The following is a 20,396-nucleotide window of genomic DNA, read 5'->3' as shown; positions in this document are numbered from 1 at the left end:
GAATATATTAGGATTTAAGTGATAAATTATCTCTTGTTTTGATCCAAATCAGACAAGTAAAAATGAACATTTATTAATTTTTAGTACAGTAGAGAAAGTAAGAGTATGATATTATTCATATCCGAGTATGTACTGTCCCCTGGTTCTTGGAATGTAGAATTTCAACATTTTGCACTTCATTCATTGGCAACGTTAAATCCAAGGATGTTAATTTGCAAATTAAATACTAGATTAACATTAATTATCAAACGGCTCTTTTTAGGTGCATGTTGTCTGGTAGTACAAACACAGGTGCATTACTCCACAAATTTCAATATTTCAAGAATTGTTTAAGACATATTTTTTAATCTCTAATATTTTTATTGGTTGATCTTTTTATTCCTCAACAACCGATTACATCTGGTTGGACTAGTAATAGTAGCAGGAACATTGTTTAAGACAAAGCTTGTGGAAAGGATTAAACATTAACAAGTAGGAAGGGGGAAGGGAGGGGACAACCATTTGATCCATAATTCATTAAAGCAAATTAGTGCTTTTAATAAAGGCTAATATATACTAGTACTACTTGTATTTATATAAAAAAAATATGTCCTAACTTTGTACCATCAATCTATACAAATTTGTTTGATATTGTGTCTCCGCACTAATACTGGATACCTTTATATACCGTAGAATCTCTGATGATATCATCCTGATATATATATATATATATAATATTAGCACTTGATTATAAGTTAGCGTTATACATACAAACTCTAACTTATAAAGAGGCAAATAATACTCACAATGAAAAGCAAACGTGTTTGTGCTTGAGAGGATCGAGTTTTTAGGTTTTCCCAAAAATGGTTGATAGCAACAATATATTATTAGGGTCATTTGACTCGAGCGATAGACTGTTGCCAATAGCAAATGTGGGGAGAATTATGAAGCATATTCTTCCTCAAAACGCGAAGATTTCAAAAGAAGGGAAAGAAACAATGCAAGAATGTGTATCTGAGTTCATTAGCTTTGTTACCGGAGAAGCATCAGATAAGTGTCACAAGGAGAAGAGGAAGACGATGAACGGAGATGATATTTGTTGGGCTTTGGGAAATTTAGGATTTGATGATTATGTTGAGCCATTGAAGAGGTATTTGCATAGGTATAGAGAGTTAGAAGGTGAAAAAGCTAACCAAAATAAGGTTGATGTTGGCAACAACACTGAAGAAAGGGAGAGAGATGAGTTTCTCCTTGGAAGATTTTATGGTCCTTAAGACATGTTTGTGGTACTTGGCACGTAAGTAGGGGGGCAGTTCAATTCATAATCCAAACCAAATATACAAAAAAATTGAATCTTGGTTTGGATTTCAGATTGGCCCAAACTATGTCCACCTCTATATACGTAATATTTTATTTTTCAAATTCTTTTTACTCTGATTTTCGTGCTAGTGATCCAATGCATCTTCTAAATAATTTGTAAGGTAATTTGTGGAATATGGTTTTGAAACATTAACCTTGTGATTCATCTATCTATGTTAATTGGTTTCTCATTTGGCTAGATTCTTGATTCAGGTTGAACAATAATAACTAAGTTACTTCTATGGAGGTTAGCACAAATTCCTAATTCCCTAATTGCCATTTCCTTTTTCATTGGCTAGCTACATAAGGTTTTGTTTTGATATTTATAGACTTTTAGTTGGATTATGTTTTAGGTGTCATTTATTGGCGACTAAACAATATTTTTGATTGATGTAATCAAATCTAATTATGTATTGTTTAATTTTGAATACATTAGTCTTATTTTGCTTCTGTTGGTAATCAATACTTGGGAAAAACCTACTGAAATGCCCCATAGTCTATACTGTGTTGGATAATAATCTAGTTGAAAACTTAATTTAATTTCTTTTCTCAACAAAAAGTTGTTTCATGATAAATGAACCCTAAATTTATTAGACTTTTTTAGTCGTATGGGGTGGGGTGCTTGTGAAAAGCTGCTTTGGATATGAGTAATTCCTAAAAAATGGGTGGGGGCTTTCTATTTGCTTGCAATGCCGGTTGTTCGCCTTTAGTTAGAAGTAGAAGTAGAGAGGTCCGACCGATTGATGTTGAAGAATCAGCGGGTGAGTTGTGGTTAGGCATCTATTTTACATAGATGATTGGTCTTGAGCGTGAAACTCCCGAGGAATTCAAAAAGAAATTCGAAGGAGAATCCTCCGTGAAAAGGTTAGATTTCACCACCTCTATCTACCCAACTAGTACTATTTGATCTACAAAAATTCAACCTGAAAACTGCGGAAAGAATGATGGTTGTGATGGGTTTTGGCGATGAGTATGGTGGTTTTTCCAATGGTGAATAGTTATACGTCAGATTATATCGGGTGTATCTCATTTATATGTCAGGTTCATATATTACTAACTAGGTGTGGAATGAGTATATTCGGTGTATGTAGAATGTATGCAGGGGCGGACCCACGTGCAGTTCAGGGGTTCATCCGAACCCCTTTCGTTAAAAAATTACACTATATATATAAGATAAAAAATTTAATTTATGTATATATTTAACATTGAACCCCCTGAACATAAGCCAAAGGACTAGCTCAGTGGTACAAATACATACAAATAATGTACAAAAAACATATAACGTTGTTGTGTCATAATTTTATTTACTTGTTTGAAGTTTTTGAAGTGAAATAGGTTAACTATTGGAGTGCAAATTTACTGTTGGTGGTTCTAAAATAGTTTGTTTCTCTTCCTCTTTTTCTTTTTTTGTATGAGAAAGACTTTTGCATTGTACTCATGTTAACGTTTGCATTGTACCCATGTTATGGTGAATGATGAAATTTGTGTTTGGTTATAAAATTAGTGCTAGTGTTTTAAAATTAAAAAACAAATGTATGAGATTTATCGAAAATTGTATATGTTTTCTTATAAACTATGTCTAGTTTCCGTAATTAGGGTAATTAGACCCTTAATTTTGTTTCTTCTTTTTTTTTTTGAGGGGTGGGGAGGGGGAGGGAACGCCATGAGAATAGTAATAAAGCCCATGTTTTGACATGAAAAAAGGGCCGTGTCTACCCAAAGCCCATATAGCCCACTTATCTAATAAAAAACGGGCCGGTCTACCAAAGCCCAGATAGACCAAATCATTTAAGCCCATTATCTAACAAAAAAGGGCCGTGTCTACCCAAAGCCCAGATAGACCAAGTCATTTAAGCCCATTATCTAACAAAAACGGGCCGTGTCTATACCAACGAGGGCTTTACCGAGGCGTTAAACCCTAACCCTAATTGTTATGGCAAACACCTATATATAGCGTTCAATAACTCAATATGAACATTGCCTTCGTTCTCTTCTCCATTGTTGTATTGTTCATTCATCTCCAGAAGCGTCTGTAATTTTTTTTTATCCTTAGGTTCTGCTTATGATTTTACTTTGTGAAATAAAAATGGATGGATGAGTAGGCTATGATGCTCAAATCTACCAATTTGCTGAAAGGCGATTTTCTTCGTCTGTGATTATACATTTAACCAATGGATCCTTCTGAGCCTATTCATATTTTTCAATCTTTCTTTTTTGAAAAATTTGTTTTCTTTTATTGATTTATAATTTTTTCAAAGTTTGTTAATGTTTGATTGTTCTGAACCATTGAAGTGACGAAATCCGATTCAGGAAAGTTTATATGTCGACCAAAAAATCATTCAGACTACAATTATCTGATCAATGGTTCAGCTACTTTTCTCTTCTTTTTTTTTTTAAAAAAAACTCAATTTACATGTTTTAGATCTACTATTTGATGAATTTATACTGAATAGCTGCATCTTCCATTACCAGAGAAATTGTTTTCTATGATATTTGCATTATGTTATGAACCATTGAAGGGATGATATCCGATTCAGGAAAGTTTATGTGTCGACCCAAAAAATAATTCAGACTACAATTATCTGATCAATGGTTCACTTTATTTTTTGCTTTCTTTGCTTCTCTGTTTGGGAAAAAACATTTTTTTGGTGTCTTTTTTTGCTTTAGTAGATTTAAAACATGGTTCGCAGATACTCAAATTCCAGGAATGTGAAAAACCAAATTAAGATTTATCAATTGAAAAATTGGTAAAAGTGCATAATACTAAATTGATCTAAAGTTTTTACAAGTCTTGTCGTAAACTTTTCTTTGTGAAAAAATTGTTTAATTATAAGTGTACGGTCTATTCTACTACATTTTAATGAAAGATAAGAGGGCTAATAAGTTTTAGTTAATCAGTTTTCCGTAAAATTATTCAAATTGTCCATATCACTTTTGATATAAGAAGATGCCTCGGCTGCCTATGCTTCAATTTCCAGTGGGTGGAATTTAAAAAAGAATTTTAAGTAGAGATTGTTGATGGTAGGAGAACAAAGTTATGGGTGGAATAAATTGTAATTTTATGGAATAACAAACACCTTAATATCTTTTAATTCAATTAAAAAAGAAAAAAAGACAGTTTATTTTTGTTAGTATAGTCTCTGTGTATTTTTTGTCAAATTTGGGTCAAATTTTTTGGGCTAAATAGCACTTCTCTCTGAGATAATAATAATAATTAGGGATGAACTTTAAATTTGAACTATTAAATTTTAAAGTTTTAAATCAAGTTTTAAGATATCTCACTGAAAATAGGAAGTGTTATTTGGCCTAAAAAATTTCTTCCAAATTTGGCCAAAAGTGTAGAAAGATCATTCTAACATTTATCTTTTAAAATAAATTGTCTTTTTTTTTGTTTTTTTAATTAAAAGATATTACAGAATTTGTTATTTCCTAAAATTACAATTTAATTAGAACATTGTCCTTCTCAGTACTATTCCAGTCATAACTTTGCTCTCCTATAATCCAATGGCCTCTCTCAACTTGAAATTCTTTTTAAAATTTCACCAAAATTTTCAAATCAAATTCTTTTTAGAATTCCACCAAAGACTTTAAGTAAAATTTTAATTATTCTATTTAAATAAATTAAATTAAATAATTTTTATATAAAATTAAATTATATAACAAATTCTTTTTTTAAATTGCTCATTCTTGAGCGTTATGCTTTTTCTTCTTCTTTTTTTTTTTTTGGAAACAAGAAGGGAATGCTCATGTTTAAATTGAATTCTCCTTCCACTTTATATGTAAACAAAATCACAGGTATAGTACTGTGCGTCAAAATAATTTTTATGGTTAATTAATTAACGTCAACAGCTTTATTATTGTTAAATATATTTTTTAGTGACAATTAGCATTATTTTGTAAATATCAATAACGCATATTACGACATTAGATTCAGTGGCAATCAACTAATTCCACCAAAGACTTTACAACTAATTCCACCAAAGACTTTAAATGCTTTTTTAATTATTATAGTTAAATAAAATTAAATTATAGAGTTAAATAATTTCCAAACATAATTTGTAAAACATTGCATTAACACTGATTTGTAAAACATTGCTCGTACAAGTCTTTCGCTCCTGTATTACACTGATTTGATTAATTTTGAATAATTAATTAATTCTTTTAATTATTACATTTAAATTAAATTATATAATTAAATAATTTTTTAACATAATTTGTAAAATATTGGGATTACGAAAATTCAAAACACATTAGACCTGTTAAATATCGATAATTATAAAAATCATGCATAAAGTTTGAATGTGTCGAACCAAAGAGAGATGGTCATCAATAGTATTGATCGTACAAGTCTTATCCCCTATGTTATGCCGATTTGATAAATTGTGAATCATTACACTTATATTTGTTACTAAAATTACCTTAATTAGTAATTATTTTAATTATTATTTCAATAAAATTAAACTATATAATTTAATAATTTTCAAACATAATTTATAAAACATTTCAAAAATGAAAGCTCAAAACACATTGTCAACCAATTAAACTATAAGCCCCTACAGATCGACCTAGTAAATGTCGACAATTGTAGAAATTTTATCTTTGAATATTTTTCTTGATATATGTATTATCTTAGAAATTCAATTAATATGGAATAGAGGGAGTAGTTTTTTCTTTGTTTTGTAAACATCAGTTGTGAAACACATGTGATCGTGTTCAACAAAAATAAAATTATTCTAAAATATTTGTATAATCAAGACAAATACTATGGGAAGTACGGGTTGGGGCTATATGGTCGAACATAATAAGTTGACTTCAACTTGACAATTGTGAAACACAACCTCCCCACTTCTAAACTGTTTGAAACATAATTGCCTTTTTGCTGAATGTAGTTTTTGCTTACAGAAATAACTCCTTTTCCTGTAGTTTTGGCTTACAGATCCAACTCCATCCCATGTAAAAATGGAGCTCTGATTTTTTAGCTGAAATTTCTTTATTCATTATACAGATAAAGACCTATACATGCACACTTTAGTGAGTAAAAATTCAGTTGTCTTTCCCGCGACTTCTGCTCTCCACCAATTCGTGGTAAGAATCTGGCATAGGTCGCCCTAAGCGCAGCTGGATGCACACATGAACAATATTTGGTGCTGCCTCTATGATTAATTTTTCTGCTTCTTCTGCAACTTTTACCGCATCCCTGGAAAATTAACAAGCAGCCCAAGCGAAAGTAATGAGAGAATTACAAGAAAGAACACAGATATCTGATACCTCATGTAAATTGTACAGTGTTAAGTGTTTTGAGTGGTTCTACCTAATCAAGAGATCAGGAGGCATAGAAACTTCCACTTGAAGTAAAACCTGTCCTTGCAGCAGATGTGGAGTCACACGCTCAATAATCATCTTCTGAAAACAAATAAAAAGTATCTCATGTCAACAAGCGGTAGCGTGATGATCATCCCAAAGCATAAAAGGACATAAAGGATGGAAGGGAAATTCCTAAGTATAAAGAACAGAATGGAAACTCACTAGACTCTGTATATGTAACAAACGAAGGTGAATTAGGATAAATGAAGTGCACCAAGGGATCCAAGAGATTCTAGAAGCCTCATGCACACTCATTATCAAAATCAAAAATGCTAAACCAACCTTCTCTTCGGGAAAAGGAACCAAAAAGAAAATCTAGAAAGAGAGAGCAAGCAGTAGTGATCATCCCAAAGCATATAGGACATAAAGGATGGGATGGGAACTCCAAAGTATAAAGGAAGGAATGGAAACTCACTAGACTGTCTGTATATGTAACAAAACAAGGTGAATTAGGATATATGAAGTGCACCAAGGGATCCAAGAAAGACTATGGAGCCTCATGTACACTCCATTATCAAAATAAAAAATGCTAAACCAACCTTCTCTTCAGGAAAAGGAACAAAAAGAAAATCTAGAAACAGGAGATACCTGAGAAAAGTTTGTAGATAAAATGCTGGAAACTATATTTTCAATGTCTGCATCCATTGTGTTAGCACTCCTCTGTTGAAACTCAACAGTGGGTGGAATGTGTATAGTTGATGGTTCTACAAGTTGGAATGAACAATGTTAGCCAGCACGGCAACAACAAGTCATAAGAAAGTTAATCCTGCAATTACTGACAATATCTTTTCATGATGACAAGACTGCATTCCATATGCCTGAGGTTCTACAACTTGATATATACCTAGCCCACGGCTTAAGGTCCCTCAACTACCCCCACTGAACACCCAGAAGAAGCGAAATAACCAACCATGTTCAGCATTCCAGGTTTTGCAAACGTTCTCTGTTCTCTATTTTAAGGATGTCATTTGTTTAGCATTACGTAACACTACTGTAAACCATTCTAAGCCTACATTAACACATGCAGATGTGATAAAAGTCAACGGTACCTATGTGCACGAAGACTTCAGCTATTTCGGGATGTAAACGCTGGATTTCGCGGCTGACGTTTTCCCCGATCTCATGTGCAGCACTCACACTAGAAAAGGGGTCAACCTGCATATAGGAAGTGCACTTTAAATCTGCCTGACATCCTCCGGAATAAATAAATTTTGATAGGGGAATATCCCTATGATAAATACTTAACATGACCTGCAAACTACCTCAACTATAACATCAAGATAGAGATATGAACCAGCCCTCCTTCCTCTCAGGTGACTGCAAGCCTGCAGAGGTCAAACCATATGTTTACTCATTGATATCATTCTCAGGTATACAGAGAACATCATCACCAACAAAGAAGTATGTCGGGAGAAACATGTGCATAGTGCACAAAAACAAGAAGATGTTGTGTTAAACATTAAGTTTCCCAAACATTTATTGTAGAGTACAAGAAACAAGAGTAAATCACATGGAATATTGTGATAGAGGAGATGACAAATTTAGTCAATTGAACATAATCTGGAACAGTGTCCTAAGGTGAAGCGATTGAAGTGGAGTACTCTAACTAAACCTGCGACACATGTTTCTAAAATATCTCATAAATACATGATTAGGTGCTTGTACTCAATTACTGCTGCTTTCTAATAACAAATATAAATTGACACAAGTATCAATCAGGTAAAAGGCTGCTTGATCACAAAAGAAACTGTAATGAACAGTATGTTTTTTTTCTACTAGGAATACTCAATTTGATGTGCTTAGACAAGGGCTTTATTAATCTCATATTGGTTGATTTGACCCTGAAATTCTTTCTTAGTTCTCTATCATTTTAACATATTGCTATGACACCCTCACGATAACCAACCTCCCCTCCTTTTCTCATTCCTCCCTTCTCTATTGTAAGATAAAAATACACTTATAGCCAAGCAACTACCAAATTTTAGTTTTTAGTCTTTGAAAAGTGAATACCCAACATTTAATTAAATGCGAAAAATGTTTATTCCAAGAGTAGTCACTTTCAGAAAAATGAAAAGCTGCATCTGCATGACAGAAACAAAGCCCCAATCCCCATCCCTTCTTTTTCCATCTTGGAGGAGCCTTTGTGTAAATACATGCTAAAATTATTTTGCACTTGTTAGAATCAGAACGGAATCCCAACCAAGAATCTTCTTTCCGGTCTCATACTCTATCCTACCTTTGGCACTGTTCAGCATTAAATCAGATCCATAATTGGGACAGAGAAGGAGAGCCTTGAAGCAATGGTAAAGTTGTCTCCGTGTAACCTATATGTGTTCGGTCCGTGGAAGCAGCCATTAAAGGGTGCATCAGAATGCCATAATTGGGGTAGAAACCAATAAGGGGTAAATAAGTAGCACAGGGTGACAAGTAGATAGGAGAAAGGAACTGCTGTCAGCAGTATCAACATCAAAAGACACAAAAATAAGTTGATAATGTATTATATGAATGTAAGGCGAGGATTAGAAATAACAGCGACTTCCTAGCAGGAAGAATAACTTGCCTTAACTCCGTCAACTTGTAGAATTGTGTGCTTGAAAGGCTCCAAGATATGTGAAGGAATAGCAGCATCAACCAATTCCAAGACACTATAATTTAGAAATGAGTAAAATATGAAAAAAGGATTGACACAATGGTTGAGATAAAGACCGGCAACCTCCAAATAAAGCAGATGGGATAACATTAATCTTCGAAACACTACTTTACAAATTGTCAGCCAATCAACCGCATATTAAGGATATCCATAAACTTGCAAATGGTGAATTGAAAATCTTTCTAGAGTGTCTAGTTCATAATAAATAAGACCAGCAAACCAAAAGATAAACCACTAGTACATCTAAAATCAATAACAACAATAACATACCCAATGTAGTCCCATAATTGGGGTCTGGAACAACTAAAATCAATATTACGTGCAAATTTATCCTCAACTCAAGGACAACCACTTCCACAATTTAGTGCCCACTGAAGCTCAAGGGGAGATCGATCCTACTTTCTATAACAAATACATGCTTTGCACTTTTCAGTTACTACTGAGAGCAGATTCAGAGACTTGACACATCACACACACTGACCCTACAACAACCCTTAGCCTTAGAAACTACTCCAACAAAAGGGGTAAAGAATGAATGATTTATTCTTGTTGTTCAAGCACCCAACCAACAATAACCAAGTAAAGTTCCTGCCATGTGACCAGGAGGTCACGGGTTCAAGCATTGGAAATAGCCTCTGGCAGAAATGCAAGGTAAGGCTGCATACAATGGACCCTTGTGGTCGAGCCCTTCCCCGGACCCTTCGCATAGTAGGAGCTTTAGTGCACTGGGCTGCCCCTTTATCCATTTCTGTCCTCAAACATAGGCTAAGATCTATACAAGTTTAACAAAAGAAGAAGATGATCAGGAAGGAAAATACAATAGCTAAGTAATTGGAAGACATGCCTCTGATATCCAGTTTCGAGTCCAACTTTCATGATCATTCCTGCAACAACAAGCCCAGCAAGTGGATCCAGGATCCTCACTCCAAGGATAGAACCACCTAATTTCATGAAGAATTCAACTTAAGAAGTGATACATCTTCTAATTAACAACATCCAAAGCTCATTGAGTTGATAAGCTGATAATGAATTAGTTCAATTCAAAGGCTTGTCTCACTTCTACGAGCTTTTAGATAAATTGACTTTGAATAGTGGACTTGGATTTTAAGAAATATACTACTCACCTGCTCATAAAACATCATAGACTTTACACTTGAGCTTTTGATTATGGAGATTGGAGGTCTTCTCTTCCCTTTTCAGGCATAGATTTAACACACAAACTTTTTTATCCTTTATGTCCTGCAGGTTCATTTTAGCTCGAGTATCTGAGAGATCCTTTATCATTTTATTTTCAATTTAACTATGTTATATACATAATGTCATTTTTCCCTTTCCTTTATGTCCTGCAGGTTCATTTTAGCTCGAGTATCTGAGAGATCCTTTATCATTTTATTTTCTATTTAAATATGTTGTATACATAATGTCATTTTTCCCTTTCCTTGAAAGGGTAAAACACAGATACTTGGTTCGCTTATAAAAGAGCTCTGGACAATTTTCAGCACTCTCTCTGCATTAGTACGTAAACTACAGAGGTCTCGACATACATCTCTGAAATTAAGGAGGAAGAATGCCCCAGGTTATGTACCATTGTTATTTTTCTCTCAACCCTTTTTGTGATCTTCTCAGTCAGCATCTTAAACAAACAGAATCTAGAGATATATGTCAGTATTATGTGAAGCTCTGGATTAGTACGTCAACTACAGAGGTCTCGGCATATATCATGATCCTCTAGTTTTTATTCATACTAGATCCTTGTAAACTCCAGAGGACATAATAATCTCTTTTATTTTTTTTAATATGGGTGGTGCATGAAGCTTACCCTTACCTCGACTAATCAACAGGAAAGCCTGTCCACAGCCCACAAGTACATATTATCAAGATAACCATGCCAAGCAAGGCTGTACATACAATATCTTGACACTTGGGTACAAGTACCATTGCTAGAGTTTAAAATAGTATTGCACTTCTCCCCAGGACCAAAGATTTTAGATTAAGAACTAATGAGTAATGAAGGGCAAGAAATTCCAACAAGGTTAATGAGATGAATCAGTAGAGACTAAGTTCATGATCTAGATTCCTCCTACAAATGAACATAATGGTACAGAACAAAAGGGAAATTTTTTATCATTAGCATAAAGTTCAATCTGTCGATCATACTAGCTATGAAAATATAAATATTCTAGATTGACCATAATGATAGTAATCACTATACACTCTTTTTAGTCAGAAGGATTTCATCTAATTGCATTTCAAAGGCACAACAGGAAAATAATATTTATGCCCCAATAACTAAAGATAGATATCACAAACGTAGAAGGCGTATGTTAAAGTTCCTAGGGAGGTCCTCTGGAGGTGTTTGGAGGCTAGAGGTGTGTCAATGGTTTACATCAAAGCAATTAAGGACATGTACGATGGATCCAAGACCCGGATGAGAACAGTGGGAGATAAATAGGAACACTTTCTTATCATGATGGGGTTGGACCAGGGCTCATCCCTTAGCCCGTTCTTATTTGCCTAAGTGATGAATGAATTGATATGACATATTCAAGGGGAGATGCCGCGGTGGATGGTATTCGCAGATGACATAGTGTTGACTGATGAAACGGTGGTGGAGTTAACGATAGTTTGGAAACTTGGAGACAGACCCTCGACTCTAAAGGTTTTAAGTTAAGCACGTTTAAAACAAAGTACATGGAATGCAAGTTCAGAGGCGTGACACATGAAGAGGAGGTAGAAGTGAAGATCGATGCACAAGTCATACCCAAAAGAAGAAGCTTCAAGTATCTTGAGTCTATAATTCAAAAGAGACTGAGATTAATAATGATGTTGCTCTTCGTATTGGAGCAGGGTGGATGAAATGGAGGCGCGCATCCGGAGTACTGTGCAATAAGAATGTGTCGCCAAGGCTTAAGGGTAAGTTTTATAGAGTGGTGGTTAAACCGGCCTTATTGTATGGGGTGGAGTGTTGACCTATCAAGAACACCCACATTCAAAAGATGAGTGTAGCAGAGATGAGAATGCTCATATGGATGTGTGAGCATACTCGGATAAGATATGTGATTAGGAATGAAGTTATACAGGGCAAGGTGGGAGTGGCTCCCGAGGCATACAAGATGAGGGGAGCGAGGCTAAGATAATTTGACATGTGAAGAAAAGGTACGCATATACGCTAGTAAGGAGGTGAGAGGTTAGTTGTAATAGGAATTAGGAGGAGTAGAGGTAGGCAGAAGAAGAACTAGGGGAGGTGATTAGATAAGATATGAAATAACTCCAATAGATAGGAAGGTGTGGAGGTCGAAGATTAGGGTAGAAGGTTAGTAGATAGTCGAGTGTTGTCACCCATTAGATGGGAGAGGCAGGGACCAAGGGCTAGCCACAACCCCCCCCCCTAACCATAGACTTATTAGTAGTAGTATCTAGTAATGATATAGTTTCCTATGCTCCAAGGTGTTCTTTCTATCATGATATTTTTGTTGTCATATGTTCTTGCAACCTTGCTTCGATTACATTCTCACTTGTCCCGAGAGACTATCAAAAACTATCTCTCTACCCAGCAAAGGCAAGGGTAAGGACTTTGTGCATCCTACCCTCCCCCGAACCCACTTATGGGACTACACAGAGTATGTTGTTGTTGTAGACATTACAAACATAAATGTACTTTATCCCAAAAAAAGGGTATTATGAATATAAAAACTCATAAACTATTATGTGCCAAATTAATAGTAATAAAAGCCAGCATGTGGAGTACATATTGGCATTTCATGCTTAAAGTAAAACCAGTACACACATTTTGTTTAGTTCTCAATGATACAATTAGACAAATCAATGGTGATAACTCGTTTGCTAAAGAAAAGAGACATAATTACGTCAAATTTGAGTATAAAGGTCATTACCAACCCCTATGAGAGCAACAAAGGAGGATACTGCATCGGCACGATGATGCCAAGCATTGGCTTTCATTAGCCCACTGCCAACCCTTTCTCCCGCTCTTTTTGTTATCCAGTATAATCTACAAGAAAAAAAATTGAGCATAAATATAGGAACAAACTAGCAGCTTCATTACTTGCGTCATTAATGAAGCTGTTATACTACCTGCGCATCTGACAGGAAGTATAACAGCTTCATAATTTGCTTTTATAATCAATTTAAAGCAACTGTTTGACATGACAATAAAATCAATACAAAGGAACTGTCTTTCATAAAAATAAAACTGCTTGAAAGTAATATGTATATGGATAATCTTACCCTTCTTTAACAGCTATAGAGAGTATAGTCACATTCAAAGCAAGGATAGGGTGATCCATATCAATTCCATGGTGATGTTGCTCATGCACGTCCAGATGATTCATTGACTCAGGTGCTGCAGACCACAAACCCTGCAAGAAATGTCCCAAATATTTTAAAACAATAGGGGACATAGACTCCTAGATATAATGAATATTAGCGATAGATACATACCAGCAAAACATCTAAAGCATGCCATCCAATACCTCCAGCAGTAGCCAACAGCACACCAGAAATTCCAAGAGCTCCAAGAGTCTCAAATTTACCATGTCCTGTCCATATAAAAAGTAAAGTCAGTTGCAAAACCAGAAGCATGATTTGATCAGATAACATAGTGGTTTTAATAAGTAATCTAGTAAGCATCCAAATATTGTTACCAAAGTTACAATAATACAGAACTGGGGAATAAATTAGATTTGGAAGAAACACACAAGTAAAGGAGTAAGCAAAACAGAGAATTAGCAGGGTAGAGGAAACAAAGCATCCGAAGTAGAATCGTTACATTGGACTGTCTTTAACTGAAGCAAAATACTATGTCACATAAGAAGTTTGTGCATTAATTAATACTCCATCCTTCCGACTTATGTGATTTTTTTAATTTTATTTTTTGGGGGTGGGGGGGTGGGGGTGGGGGAGCTCAAACTGTTTGGCTCTGTTTTACTAACAAGTAATATTATATTTTACAACTTTATTCAAATTTAATAACTCTTAACAGAAACTTTACTATAATGATTTATCTATCAAACTAACTTATAAACCATCACTTTGATGCCTTTTTCTACTACAACTAACATAATGTATAAATCAACATTTCAAACTCCGTGCCCCCCAATCAAATGTGTCAAACAAAATACAAACGGAGGGAGTGTATGTTTCGAGGGCTGTCTGCCTTCCACTAAGTTGTAAAGTTCAAGGAGCCGACAGTGATAAGATTCATATTCATTGATAAATATTGAAGACGTGATATAAGATCATATCATATCAGCTCTATTACAATATCATATATTGATTATTTTTATCGAATCAACCATGGTAACAAACTGTCCTCAGTTAATCTAATTAGATTGGCAGCTATTACATCCACCTATTACACAAGTAAACACAAGCACAAAATCAAAAGGTAAAACCATGTAGACAAAGTGATGTAAGATCAAAAGAGTTAAAGTGTAGATACAAATCAAGAGTGACCATAAGGATGTTCTTTGTCCTTGGGAACCCTTGCAGCTGTAAACGACAGCAATGCCACGCCACTCAGAACCTGCAAAGATCATAACCGAGCATTAGAAGATAATTTTTACAAAGTTGATTCAACGTCACTCTAACCTCTCGTTCAGGAGCAGATGCAAGTGTTAGGTAGCAGGTCCATCCGAACCCACTAAATTCAACTCCACTTCTATATGCACAGTTAAAATTTCTTCAAAGGCATAATACACAAATATGCCCTTTAACTTGGTCTCATTTGGCATCTACGCCCTCTAACTTTGGGTGTGCACAAGTAGATACCTAAACTTGTATAGAGATGAACAAGCAGACACACACATCCTAATTGGAGTCTTACGCGGCAATTCGCGTCCTACGCGGCATCCTAGGTAGCGTCTTATGTGTATTATGCCACGTAGGACGCGTGTGTCTATTTGTTCGACTCTATACAAATTTAAGTATCTACTTGTGCACATCCAAAGTTGGAGGGCATAGATGCAAGCTGAAGCCAAGTTAAAAGGCACATTTATGTATTATGCCTTCTTCAAAATATGTATTTATATGGATCGCTGCATACAACTTGATCTCTCTTGATATATAAAGTTTAAATCTTTTTTCAAGTATATATCAATACAAAAATCACACCCAGTATCACAAATTTAGTTCTTTCATAAACCAAGAATCAGACTTTTTTTGTAGCTGCTGACTTAAAATCATGGACTCACCTCTGTTAGAAAAATGCAAAAGAACTGCAGCAATCCAAGTTCTCTGTAATTTGTGTAGCGGTTATTTACTGTTTAGTAGTTATTTAGTTTCTATGTTACCCCTAATTCTTAGGAGTTGGTTTAATAATTTCAGTTGAGATTATAAACTCTATAAATTAGTCTGGAATTTATAGTGAAGTATGCAGTTTGCTTTCATCAATATCTTTTTTTGTAGTTGGTTTAATAATTTCAGTTGAGATTGTAAACTCTATAAATTAGTCTGGAATTTATAATGAAGTATGCAGTTTGCTTTCATCAATATCTTTTTTTGCTGGCTCATCAAAGTTCTATCAAATGTATGTTCGACTTGTTTAATAGCAAGTAAAACCAGATTTTTTATTTTTTTGATAAGGATTTTATTTATAGAGTACCAAGATGGTGCAGAAAAAGGTACAGGACTTAGCAGCAAACTCTATAATCCAATACTACATATTATCTCCTGGCAAGTACAAAATGACCAAATACTTATCCATCATATCCAAACTGCTGCTATAACACCCAAAAGTACAGTTTTTTTAAACTCAAGAAACCTGTAACTTCTTCCCATCAAAGCATGCCTTGTTTCTTTCCAGCCATAAGGTCCAAATTATGCAATAGGGAATAGTTCTCCATTTTGGCTTTAAGCTCTTTTTAACCTCCTGTGATTGGCACACTTCCAACAAGCTACTAATTTTCTCTAGTAACACCAAAGATATGCCCATTATGCTAAAGAAAAGTTCCCAACATTGTCTTGCAAAATCTGCAATGCAAGAAAAGATGTTCAACTGTTTCCTCCTCTAAATTGCAGAAATAGCATCTGCTGCACATGGAAAAACCTCTCCTTTGTAACTTGTTCTGTGTTTGGCAAGCATCCCTAGCTGCTAGCCAACCAAAAAAAGTTCCTTTCATAGGTTCTTTGGTGTTTTCCAAATCATCTTCCATGGCCAGTTAGGAATTCCCTGACTAAACTGTTGCAACAGCAATTTGTAGCAGTTATTGACTGAGAATACCTTATCCCTACTGTTAACCCAAACTAGGTTTTTTACTCTGTCTTGTTCTATTGAACATGAATTCAGTTGTTGAAGTAGTTGGCAAAAACTGTCTATCTGGAAACTCACAATTGGTACCAGAGCATCTTTTTCTTGAGGGATCTCTGGGTGTTTCATCAAAGTCAGAATTGAAATCAACTACGCAAGTTTATCAGGCATGGAAGCAGAATCAAGTTTTTCAACAATGGCATGACCTGTTATTAATGGTGATAATTATCAAATTTGGATAGTAAGGATGCAAACTAATCTAGATGCCATGGATCTGCTGGAGGCATCGAAGAGGACTATGAAATTCCTCTGCTGCCTAACAATCCAACTATGGCCCAAATCAAGAACATAAAGACGGAAAACCAGAAAATCATAGGCAAAGGCCTATCCATTTTCAGTCGTAGCTTTTACAATTTTCACTCGGATTATGTCTCTAAGATCAGCCAAATCCATTTGGGATTATCTCAAAGGCAGAATTCGAAGGGAAGGGAAGGATCAGAGATATGCAAGTGCTTAATCTTATAAGAGATTTCGAGATGCAGAAGATGAAAGAAACCGAAACAATGAAACACTGCTCTGGAAGGATCCTGAACATAGCAAACAGGGTAAGATTGTGTAGTTTCACATTCAATGATTCTCGTATTGTTGAAAAGATTCAGGCAATTGTGAGAACAACGAAGGGCCATGAGAGAAAAAAGATATACTAAGGGAGAATTTTCTGCCAAACATCAAGACTGGCAAAAAAAGAAGAAAATCAACAAACAAATGGTGAAGGCATTCCAGGAAGTACTACCAAAGGAAAAGCAGGAAACTAAATGAGAAGTTATCAATCTTGTAAGCATTGTGGCAAGAAAAGTCATCCTCCATACAAGTGTTGGAGAAGGCTTGATGCTAGGTGTAGTAAATGCAATCAACTTGGGGACGAAACTGTCATTTGCAAGAACAGCAGTCAACAACAAGAAGCAGAGGCTCAGATTGTTGATGGAGAGGAGGAAGATCAACTCTTTGTTGCTACATGTTTTTCAAGTAGATCATTGAGCGAGTGTTGGCTGATTGACAATGGATACACTAATCACGTGACAAATGGCATAGCTCTTCAAGGAATTGAAGCCTACGGCCATTACTAAAGTGAAATAGGCAAAGGTGAACATCTTCTTGTAAGAGGAAAAGGAACCATTGGTATTCCAAGTCATTCAGGTACTAAAACAATTTCTGACGTGTTTTATATACCTAACTAGATCAAAACTTGCTTAGTGTTGGTCAATTGATGGAAAAAGGTTACAAATTAATTTTTGAAGAGAAACATTGCTTGATCAAATATGTCTTAGATCAAGAAATGTTTAAAGTAAAAATGAAAGGGAAATTTTTTTCATTAGATCCATTTGAGGAGGAGCATGTCATTTTTTCAGCCGAAGGAAGTGTTGCAGAAATATGGCACACGAGACTCGGACATGATCACTATGAACAATCCTCAAAGGACTCCCTTACAAAAACATAATGGAAAGGAATAGACTTCTAGACAGTTCAACATGTTGTGTGAGAAAGCAGGGATTCATCATTTTATATGAGGAAGCGGGGATTATCATCAACTTACTACTCCTTATACATACTCTACAACAAAATGGAATAAGTGAAAGAAGGAACATAAACATTATGGAGATGACCAGATGCATGTTGCACAAGGAGAACAAGAGGAGAACTAGCCAAAGAAATTTTGGACAGAGGCAGCAAGTACAGCAGTGTTTCTCAAAAATAGGCTTCCCATAAAGGCAGTGAATTTCAGAACTCCCTTTGAAGTTGGGTATGGACTCAAACCTTCATTAAATTTCCTTAAAGTGTTTGGTTGTCTCTGTTTTTTCTATGTTCCTCAGGTTAAACGAGATAAGCTAGATAAAAATTCTTCCCGGGGCATTTTTTTGGATATAGTGCAGTTTTAAAGGCATATAAGGTCTTCCAACCACAAACTGGGACTATAATCTTTATTGTTTTTCCTATGTTCCACAGGTTCAAAGGCATATATATTGCTTCAGTTTTGGCTGAGGAACTTTTTTCATGGTATTCAATGAAGCAGTTCATTGTGGCTCAATCCACTATGGAGGCAGAATTTGTGGCTGCAATAGCAGCAGTGAATCAAGTGTTGTGGTTGAGGAAAATATTGGTTGATTTGCATATGAATCAAACAAAAGGAACTGAAGTATTTGTGGACAACCACTTTGCGATAGCAATTCCTCACAATCCTATATTTCATGGTAAAACTAGACACTTCAACATCAAGCTTTTCTTCTGGACAGAAATGAAAAAGAAATGGTAATGTGAGTCTTCTCTATTGCAAAACTGAGGAGGAGCTGGCTGATATCTTCACCAAGCCTTTACCATGCAAAAAATTTCAACTTTCTCAGGCAAAAACTTGGAGTTTGCAGCTCTTAAAGCAAGGAGTGTTAGAAAAATGCATAAAAACTGCAACAGTCCAAGTTCTCTGTAATCTGTGTAGCAGTTATTTAGTTTCTATGTTATCCCTAATTCCTAAGAGTTGGCTTTTTTATTTCAGCTGGGATTGCGAACTCTATAAATTAGTCTGGAATTTATAATGAAGTATCCAATTTGCTTTCATTAATATCTTTTTTTCTGGTCTATCGAAGTTCTATCAAACTTATATTCAACATGTTTAACAACAAGTAAAACCAGATTTTTATGTTCTTCATTTTCTGGAAACTCACAACCTCTATTGTCAAATGGTCAAGAGATACAAGCGGAACAAATTTAGAGTTCATTTTACAAATCAAAGCTATCTAAACAATATACATGACTAGATACGTCATACGTACCACATCGGAGATAGAATGAGCCGCATCAGCAATAATGGCGGTGCTTCCACATACATAACCCGTAAAAGCTTTACTGGCGGCGAGGCCAATGTCAGCAGCAAGTCCAAGCCGGAAAATCCTCTCTCCTTCTTTACCGGAGCGGAGGTCGTGATGATCATGATGATGAGAATGTGAATCGCCCGTATGCCATCTCTTGTGAAGCATAAAACTCGGATTCACAACCCGTGTAGCTGAATCACCATCATCGAATTGGAAATTCGGAGAAAAATATAGAGGAGTGAAATCGCAATTGTGCCTACTGATTGTTGTTGATACTGAGTAGGCTTTTCGTATTCGATTTAGATTGCTTGCTATGAATCTAGCTACCATATTTAGAGATTCTTCAGCTGGATCAAATCGGAGAATCGCTCCGCCTACTGTTGAAGTTTTCCGATGAAGAAATGATGTGAAACGCCGGCGAGGAGCTGTAATTAGTTAAGTACCGATTTTCGCCGTTGAAAATTAGTCGTATGCATGTGCAAGAGAGAATCAGATGCTTCGCCAGTTCGACTATGAAAGGTACTAAAAGCTGTAACTAATAAGTTTTACAAAATTTATTCAATATAAATTGAGCTTCTGCGCTTGAGAAGTACTTGGAACCTAAAAATTACTTAAATTCAGTTAATTCAAACGGCTCTAAAAGTCTAACTAAGATCATGAATTTCATTTTCTTCTGCCAATAATAATTACTATATTTGTCATATCTGTCCCAATTTACACAGTACAGAGTATTTTTTTAAAGTAAATTTCTAAAAGCTTAAAAGTTTTTATGTCTAAATTCACGATTAAAATATAAAAATTTAAATCTCAAAATTTTAAATTTACCACAAATTGATGCAGACGGAGTATTAATACCAGTGTAATATTCTCGCTATTTCAATTTGTTTGACCTATCTTTTTCTTTTTAATATGCTTC

At 35.1% G+C, this 20,396-nt stretch overlaps 2 protein-coding genes and 2 non-coding genes across 4 annotated transcripts; 3 read left to right on the top strand and 1 right to left on the bottom strand.

The window, feature by feature from the left end:
• Positions 1–755: 755 nt before the first annotated feature.
• Positions 756–1,492, top strand: LOC129881782 (nuclear transcription factor Y subunit B-5). Its single transcript, XM_055955892.1, has one exon. It carries the CDS (start codon positions 843–845, stop codon positions 1,251–1,253), a length of 411 nt encoding a protein of 136 aa, XP_055811867.1. The 5' UTR covers positions 756–842; the 3' UTR covers positions 1,254–1,492.
• A 2,130-nt stretch (positions 1,493–3,622) lies between these two features.
• On the top strand, positions 3,623–3,702 carry LOC129883788 (small nucleolar RNA Z155). The gene has a single exon (XR_008765937.1). It is a non-coding gene; the product is annotated as a small nucleolar RNA Z155 (small nucleolar RNA).
• A 147-nt stretch (positions 3,703–3,849) lies between these two features.
• On the top strand, positions 3,850–3,930 carry LOC129883786 (small nucleolar RNA Z155). The gene has a single exon (XR_008765936.1). It is a non-coding gene; the product is annotated as a small nucleolar RNA Z155 (small nucleolar RNA).
• A 2,214-nt stretch (positions 3,931–6,144) lies between these two features.
• Positions 6,145–20,055, bottom strand: LOC129882911 (metal tolerance protein C1). The gene is made up of 12 exons (XM_055957404.1): positions 19,442–20,055; positions 14,825–14,894; positions 13,811–13,908; positions 13,598–13,728; positions 13,246–13,361; positions 10,197–10,293; positions 9,263–9,347; positions 7,965–8,027; positions 7,752–7,857; positions 7,291–7,406; positions 6,650–6,741; positions 6,145–6,535 (listed from the first exon to the last, which is right to left on the bottom strand). The coding sequence occupies exons 1-12, from the start codon at positions 19,808–19,810 to the stop codon at positions 6,382–6,384; spliced, it is 1,497 nt and encodes a 498-aa protein (XP_055813379.1). The 5' UTR covers positions 19,811–20,055; the 3' UTR covers positions 6,145–6,381.
• Between the last annotated feature and the right edge of the window lie 341 nt (positions 20,056–20,396).

Source organism: Solanum dulcamara, chromosome 3, assembly GCF_947179165.1.
Source record: "Solanum dulcamara chromosome 3, daSolDulc1.2, whole genome shotgun sequence".
In the NCBI taxonomy this organism is placed as follows: domain Eukaryota; kingdom Viridiplantae; phylum Streptophyta; class Magnoliopsida; order Solanales; family Solanaceae; genus Solanum; species Solanum dulcamara.
Note: the sequence above shows the minus strand (reverse complement) of the source record. Positions and strands in the feature narration are given on the sequence as shown.